At 33.6% G+C, this 8,231-nt stretch overlaps 1 protein-coding gene across 2 annotated transcripts; it reads right to left on the bottom strand.

Moving 5' to 3' along the window:
• Positions 1-6,566: 6,566 nt before the first annotated feature.
• On the bottom strand, positions 6,567-7,732 carry LOC112280894 (uncharacterized). Of its 2 annotated transcripts, none has more exons than XM_024516814.3 (3): positions 7,584-7,732; positions 7,121-7,372; positions 6,567-6,900 (listed from the first exon to the last, which is right to left on the bottom strand). In XM_024516814.3, the coding sequence occupies exons 1-2, from the start codon at positions 7,707-7,709 to the stop codon at positions 7,130-7,132; spliced, it is 369 nt and encodes a 122-aa protein (XP_024372582.1). In that variant the 5' UTR covers positions 7,710-7,732; the 3' UTR covers positions 6,567-6,900; positions 7,121-7,129. The 2 variants fall into 2 exon arrangements, with proteins under 2 accessions (XP_024372582.1, XP_024372592.1); XM_024516824.3 differs by having other exon boundaries at positions 6,567-6,885.
• Between the last annotated feature and the right edge of the window lie 499 nt (positions 7,733-8,231).

Here is an 8,231-nt window from a genome sequence, read left to right as displayed (position 1 = left end):
CAATTCTTGACAGGGTTCTAAATATTTTATTTAAAAGAAGTTACGAAGGCCTCAATAAAAATCAAATAACAAAGTGGTCTTTTTGCCCTAGTATGGGACACTATTGATAGTTGAGAAGACCTATCAACTATCTTTGAAGAAAATAAAGATCAAAAGTATGTGACAAATAGAATTAGCTGTATCTTGGATTTTCTCAATATATGAAGACTGCTCCTTGTGGAACTTATTCCTAAAAGAAAGGATAATATTATGAACATACACATGTAAATCAATAATTACCTATATGATTTGATAAAAATAAGTAAAAGTATGTTAATTCCATAATACCTCCTAGCAAAGCTTTCTAAAAGCTTTATAGATGTTGCTTTGACTTTATAGGTATCCATAATTGACTTTTTAGGTTAGAAATGTCATCAATAAGTTGGCTATGTGCCACATATGTTGGTAGCTTAAAGAAAAAACTAATTATGTCGCCCACATATAGAAAACTTGCCTTATAAGCTAAGGCATGTGTATTGCGAAGTCAACACATATTAGAAGTCTTATAGAACATTGTTGCATAGCTCCTAGTTAGATAGTATATATAGAGGCAAGAGTGAAGTCTTCTTTCACTCTTGTCAACTCTTTTCTTGCTTTTAGTGTAGATTTAAGAGTCTCTAGTTTCTTTATCTTTTGGCAATAGCCATTTTAATTTCCTTTTAATATACATACTTCTTTATTGCTATTTTGTCATTTTTTTTTTACATAGATTTTTCAAGTTTATGTATTTTTTTTCAGTTCATGTCTTTAATACTATGCGCTATCAAATGAATCGGAATAAATGACCTCTTTGAAGATATTTACTTTAAAAGATTTTGAAAGTTTAAGATTATTATTAATATGAAAGAAAAGTTTAATAACTTTTAAAAATCTTAGTATAAGTTGATATTTAGATTTAAAATTATTTTCAAATATATTGTATAATTTCACATCTTTGACTAATTTTGATATGAATTTGTACAAAAGCATGATATCATTGCCAAATGAATTGAGCAACCTTATATCTTTGACTATCTTTAATATATGGAGACATTCAAGATTGACATTATTTTCAAATAAATTTGGCAATCTTATATCTTTGACTATCTTTAATTTAAGGGGACGTTTGAGATTGACATTATTTTTAAATAAATTTGGCAATCTTACATCTTTGACTACCTTTAATATAAGAGATTATTTAAGCTTGACATCATTGCTAAATAAATTGGATAATATTTAATCTTTGAATATCTTTAATATAAGAAGATGCTCAAGTTTGATATCTTTACCAAATGAATTAGACAATATTTAATCTTTGTTTACCTTTAATATAAGAAGGTGCTTAAGTTTGATATCTTTATCAAATGAATTAGACAATATTTAATCTTTGACTACCTTTAATATAAGAAGGTGCTTAAGCTTGATATTATTGCTAAATGAATTGAACAATCTTATATCTTTGACTACCTTAAATATATCAAGCTACACAAGCTTGACATCATTGCCAAATGACTTAGGCACATTGACATCTTTGAATATCTTAAGAATAAGTGACTATTCTTTTAATCTTAATCGTATATTTAAAATCTTTAAAAAATCTATACTTTAGAAAATATGATATTTTTAAAATTTCCAAATAACTCTTTATATAATACGTGCATAAAAAAAAAACAAACAAACAAACAAACAAACAAACAAAACAAAAAAAATGCATATAGACATGTTGACATTATGACAATGAAATAGATAGTTTATATAAGTATATGTTTATTTTTTGATTGCAAAATTTTATATTTAAATCAATTTTGAAATAAATTATAAATAAAATTTTACATATTTTTCACACAAATAGAAGGTATATATTAATTTTTTCATTGAATCTCAATTTCCAACTTTTTTAATTTAATTTGACATATTCTAAAGAATCTTTCTAGAGATCCTTCTTAATAATAAAAAAACAACTTCTAATATACTTTTAATACCTTTAAATTAAAAAAATTTAAAATTACTGTAAAATTTATGCCTATCCAAATTGTTTTTTGAATAAACAATAATATCTAGTCTAATTCTTAAAAGCTAATCCTTACACATATTCTTTGACATTCATTTTTACATTGCTAGCATGTCTTACATGTAATTCAGTTTAATATTCATTGTGTAAGTTGTCAAATACATATCATCTAGATTTTATTTATACATAAAAATCAATTTTGCATAGCATAGCTCTTAATGGTCTTTGACTTTGACAAAGTATCAAGATTTAGTGTTTATAATTTAAAATTTGGAATACAATTAAAATCTTGGAATATAATTAAAATTTGAATATGCATGGTTTGTTGACCACCATTAAGGATGATTTTAAAAATGGTAGTCAACAAACCACTTACATTTTAGGATGACTTTAAAAATTTTAAAAATTTAGGATATAATTTTAAAAATTTGAATATAATTAAAATTTGGAATACAATTTAGGATACAATTAAAATTTAAGGTTTGGAGTTACATAGTGGTTTGTTGACCACCATTATTTTTGTGGAAAAAAATAAATAAAAAAAAAACAAAAATTCGCTCACATTTTAAAAAATAATGTAAAAAAAATTACTTTATAGAAATTTATATAAAATTATAAATATTTATATTTTTAATAATTTGAAATTAGAATTAGAAATTATCATTAAGAATGTTTATATAATGTTCTAAATTCCCACCAAATAAGGTTTACTTTAGAATACCATACAAAGAATTGATGTCTAAGAACATATTACAATAACAAAAGCTAAAGATTAGTATCAATAACAAAAATCTAATTATGATTTCTTAGTTGATATTTTAAATTTATATTACTGCTATTTTTATTATTTTATATTCTTTTAATAATTGGTCTAAAAATATAATAATTATATAATTTATAAAAAAAATTATAATTATTTATGGAATATGTAAAATTTATATGTGTATTTATATTAAAGAATTACAAAGTTCTTAGGGTTGATGATTATATATTATTACATTATATAAAACATTAATTTTTGTACTCAAAGATAAATAAGAAATTGAGGTGATTGTTTCTAATATTTGATCTAATTAGGAAGAATATTTAGATTATTTAACCAAAATGACATGTTGAAAGTATATTAGTTCTACATGCTACAATATTGTAATGATATTATTGTGATTTTTTACCACATTTATACAGTAAATCATTTTTTTTATTTATTATTTCTGCATATAATTTAGTTCTTGCAAAAACTAGTCAGTTTTTAATGCACTAAGTTTAAACACAAGTATTGCACAAATAAATCAAGCCCATGTTTACTAATGTGCATTGCATAGATGATTTTTTTATAAACCATAGATAAATATTTTTATCTTTTGAACATCCTGAATCAAGTTTTGATTGTGCAAGAAGTGAAGTTACAAATAGTCACCCATAGTAGAACATTTTGAAGATAAAGATTATCATGTTATTAAGATATAGTACTTCTTATTAAGGCTTTTGCAAAAAAATTATATTTTATATTTATTTTATTTTTAATGAAGTGTAGAAGTTTTTTTTTTTTTTTTTTTTTCTATAAGAATATTAATAAAAGACCATAATATACACTCAACTTAAGTTTATATAAACATGATTGTTTCCATTGTCAATAAAAGATTTATTAAAATTTGATCAATAATAATTTGAGGTAAAACAATCAATATATAATATCATTACAATATACTGGAGACGGGCTTACAGGTTTTGCTAGACGATTTTTACAATTTTAATTATGGATCTTTTTAATGATAATATTATAAATTAATGAATTCTCTTAAATAAACAAACAAACAGGTAAATAAAAAACTGTTATGTTCTACAAAGCTGAATGATTATATGAAATGAACTGATATGTCTAAATAATGTAAAGTTGTGAATACACATGCACATCTAATTTTTCTTTATGATCATACACATTCAATCAAACAATTAATCAATTTAAATATTTAGATGCTAATCTGTAACATCAGATCACAATTTTAGTTCAAAAACAATGAGATCACAACTTGAATTTGACATTGAAAATCACATCTAGAAAATTAAATTACCAAAACTATTTATTGCTAGAAGGGATTTTCATAAAACTTCCATTTATGTTCTAATAGAGAAATCAGAAAAGAAAAGTAAAAGCCAATAATACAAGTAATTTTTAAAAAATCATGAAGAATCTCTAATTACTTTTTTTCAAAAATAAAAACATGCCCATCAAAGACACCTTGTCTCATGAACATCTCCCGAAGTCATTGTCCCAAAAACATTCCTGAACTAGTCAACAAGGCCATACTCTTCTAGAGGGTGCGGATGCCACGTAGGATTCCCACGTGGAACTCAAAGTCATGCAGGACAACCCTGGTCTTCCCACCAACGTCGCAGTCATCAAGCGAGCTGTCTCTATTGCTGCTGCTACTCCTGGTACTGGTGTCTCAGTGTGATGCCACCGCTTCTTCATCATTCCCGAAAATCCTGAAGATTATGCTCCACGCACATTCCCGTGTGTACACACCCCCGAGATGCTGATGGCATTGACGCATCTCGCACCATGCTTCAAGGTTGGTGGCACTCATTGCCGCTCTTCGAATTATTGTGCCTTTGCCTTCGAAATACCAAAAGTTCAGCCCGGGAAGCACAAGTTTGGAAGAGGGGGGAGATTTCGTCGCCGTTTTCACGAGTTGGTTTTGTCTTGAAATTACTAATTTCTTATCGTCAAGTTTACCGAAGTTATGTTGTAATTCGACGTGAATCTGGTCCAATAGTTGCGTGGTTCGGTGCATCTCAATGCCTTGTATTGTAATTTTGAGTTGTAGCTTTCGGAAGTCGAGCGAGCGATTTTAGATTGTCCTACCACTGAGCAGAAATGTTGTCCAGATGCACGGACAATGGCAGCATTATTTGTTTACAGCAACATCGTGCCCGCTTCATTGGTTTTGCATACAGACATGAATTTCGCGTGTTGTTATATTAATGTGGAATAAATTTACGTGTTACACAGGAGCAAATCACCTACTTCGAGGATTCTTTGGTCTCGCTCACAGGTGGCGCCAGCGATTGAGTAGCAAGAGCATGAAATGATCTGAATGTTTCCATTGAGGATTAGGAATCTGAGATTTCTTCAGCAACACCACGACTAAGAAAACCTTTTACGAAGAGATGATTGGCATTGAGAAGATAATTTTTCACACAGCTCGAGTAATTTAATTTTTTTCCCCTATTTCATTATTATGGCAATTGTAAACATCTTGCCAGACCTTATGAATGTCAAATGACAATTCTGGATCTGGGGGAGCTGCTTTTGCGGATTAATAATGTGCACAGTTATTTAACCAGACGGGTAACCATCTGCAAGTTCTTGGCGGTACACCGCATATTACCTCCAGTCATTTCTTACACATTACTGGAAAATTCTTGCGATGAGAATTACGGCGTGGCTGATGATGAATCGTTCTCTAAGAGGAATATGGTCGACCGTGACATGCATCATTATCTACGTCTCTAGTGATAGCATATAACTCTTTTCTGATGCATACGGAAGTATAGACTCCAAATTTTGCTACTGCTGCTGAAAATTGAAAGTGCAGTGGTCGCCTCCACGAAGGTTTTCAGAAACTCGAACCTTTGAAGCTAAAACTAACTAAAACTATTCATAAAATTCCGTTGGCCTGCCATGTGCGACATTCGTTCAATCCATGGCAACTCAACCGTGAGTGATCCTTTTTCCCACCTCGCATTCATTTCATGTCGGTGTATGCCAAATCTCTGGCAGCAGTGTCAACCCAGTATTTACCATGGTCGTCTACATAGAATAAAAGGGAAAAGAATGCCCAGTGTCGAGACACATAACAGTTTCCTATTAAAAGTTCTACGATGCTGAAACAACGTGAATGTAAGTCATATTGAACCAGGTGGTCATGACATGTATGATTGGAAAGTCCGGCGTCGTGCTGCTTGTCACCTTCTCCGTTTTCAATGCAACATTACAAACCCGCAGTGTGGCTTCCAGCGGCTAATTAGGGCAATGTACCAAGGTTTTTCTGAGAATTTATCAAGATCAAGAGCATTGTCCTGTCGTGGAGTACTTTTGGTTCAACATTTATTCAAGAGCGATGGACAATCATGGCAGAATTGTGTACATAGTGATCACGACAACAGTTCTCATGGACTTTCAAGAGGGAAGAATTTATCAGAGCAGCGAGGCTGCGACGAATGACGTAGTTCATGATTCATAGTTCGCTGATTCACAGAATTTTTTTTATTTTTTTAGTTTTTATTTTTATCCCCCCGTCACAGTCTCTGAAACAAGACTACAACGACGAGATCACAGAAAGCTACATATATTAGATCGAAGCAGATGTTAAGCAATATTCCTAGGACAATGCACGTGATCTTGATATTGCAAACAATATTCCAACGAATTTCATATCAGAGAAAATGAAACAGGAAATTCTCAGTGGTACCGTCTTCAGAGTTGGTATAGATTCATTATAAACAGAGGCTCGAAAAAAGAGTTGGATACAGCTTATAGAAGAAAATCTACAACCACCGAGAATGCCATGGCCGCAGTCCGAACAGGTACGTTTCTTTATTTCACACATTATCATTCGACATCACGAAGCGCTAACTAATAGAAGCTATCAAAGTAAGTGTCCCACGCAGATCAGCGCACAACTCCTACAATTGAACAAAAGTTATCATAACATTTCACTAGAAACAGTCTAATATATGTAGCTGCTAGGAGAGTCACATATTCGATTGAACCTGCAGTCCAAGTCTCTAATTCCCAGCTTCATGATGAAATCGTCCGCAGGAGTTGAATCCCCTGGTGTTGCAGTGGACCTCTGCCATAGCAAACACTGCAGCAGTCATGCTTAGAGTTCATCACGGTCGGTCACCATTTATAAACTATGTCATCAACTTTTCACCCTCACCAATATTCTAAGTAAAGAAAGCTAACAGATTCCAGGAACAGACTGAGCGTGGTATACTGCTTGAGAACTGAGGAGCTCAGCTGGAGCAGGTCCTTCCGCACACATGGGCAGCATTGTGCAGAAAATGCAGGGATGAGAAAATTACCTTGGGCATTTAGTTGCCCCCGCCGCCGCCGCCGCCGCCGCCTCCTCCACCACCACCACCCCCGCCTCCACCACCTCCACCACCACCGCCACCGCCTCCACCTCCACCTCCACCTCCTCCCCCTCCACCGCCACCACTGCCAGATCCACGCCCACGCCCACTTCCGTTCCCCCATCCATAACTATTGCCGTTTCCATTCCCATAACCACCGGGGTTGTAAGCATCGTCATAGTTTTGTGTGTGCTTGGTATCCTGGGGTAAAGAACCGGCAAATGCCATCAGCCATAATCATTATTTCAGGCGCGCTGCATACATGCAATCAAATCGTCGACTCGAGGGCTGCTCAACTTAACATCTAGGCCATGTGAAGACATTATCTAAGCACTTTGGTCTGATCGCATCAGAAACATATCGAGCTAGAAAAATCCTGACACAGTTTCAAGCAGAGACTGAGTAAACTCACCGCAGAAGCTGGATCTTTCTTCTCAGAAAGCTTCCTTGCCAAAGCTGGCTGAACTAGACATAACTGGGAAACCATGAACAATGCGAGGAATAGCGAGACCGTCCGGAGGAGGGTGTGTCGAGCCATGGGTGAGGACGACGGAGATGGTCAGTGATCGATGCGGAATGGGAGCATTCCGAGTTCTTAATATACAGCCCCAAAGGCGGAAGGCGGTGGGATGCAGTCACACTTTAAGAAATCCCATCAATGGCCAAGATTTACCCGTCAGCAGTACGTTGATGGGCAACCGCGTTGCGGAGGAAAAAAAAGAAATAAAAAACAAGTTAGTCTTTATGAAGTCCACCAGACTGTTGTCGCCTGTGACAATGATTTGTACTCCATTATCATCATCATGCTCTTCTGCTACTTCAGCAACTGTCGACGCTTCTATCTCGCCCCAACTAGAATAGCACTGTGGACAATAATCTATCGGTGATTCACCGCCCCTGTACCACTTCTTTCTCCGCGTCACGCAAGTACTACAGCGTCATTGACTTGTGCGCACTTTTGGATTCCGATTGGATCAGGCGTCAGGTCTGTGAGATAATCAGCAGCCCAGCACTGCTATCCTCACCCTTGGTGATTGTTAACTGATTGAATGTGTTGCAC

This window comes from Physcomitrium patens, chromosome 1, assembly GCF_059467195.1.
Source record: "Physcomitrium patens ecotype Gransden chromosome 1, ASM5946719v1, whole genome shotgun sequence".
Classification (NCBI taxonomy): domain Eukaryota; kingdom Viridiplantae; phylum Streptophyta; class Bryopsida; order Funariales; family Funariaceae; genus Physcomitrium; species Physcomitrium patens.
This window is presented reverse-complemented; position numbering and strand designations above follow the sequence as displayed.

Bases quoted from the DNA above. Each gene is read 5' to 3' on its own strand.
- LOC112280894 (XM_024516814.3), bottom strand. From the start codon at position 7,709: ATGGCTCGACACACCCTCCTCCGGACGGTCTCGCTATTCCTCGCATTG. The intron at 7,373-7,583 runs GTGAGTTTACTC...TCTTTACCCCAG, and splicing joins AGAAAGATCCAGCTTCTGCG to GATACCAAGCACACACAAAA.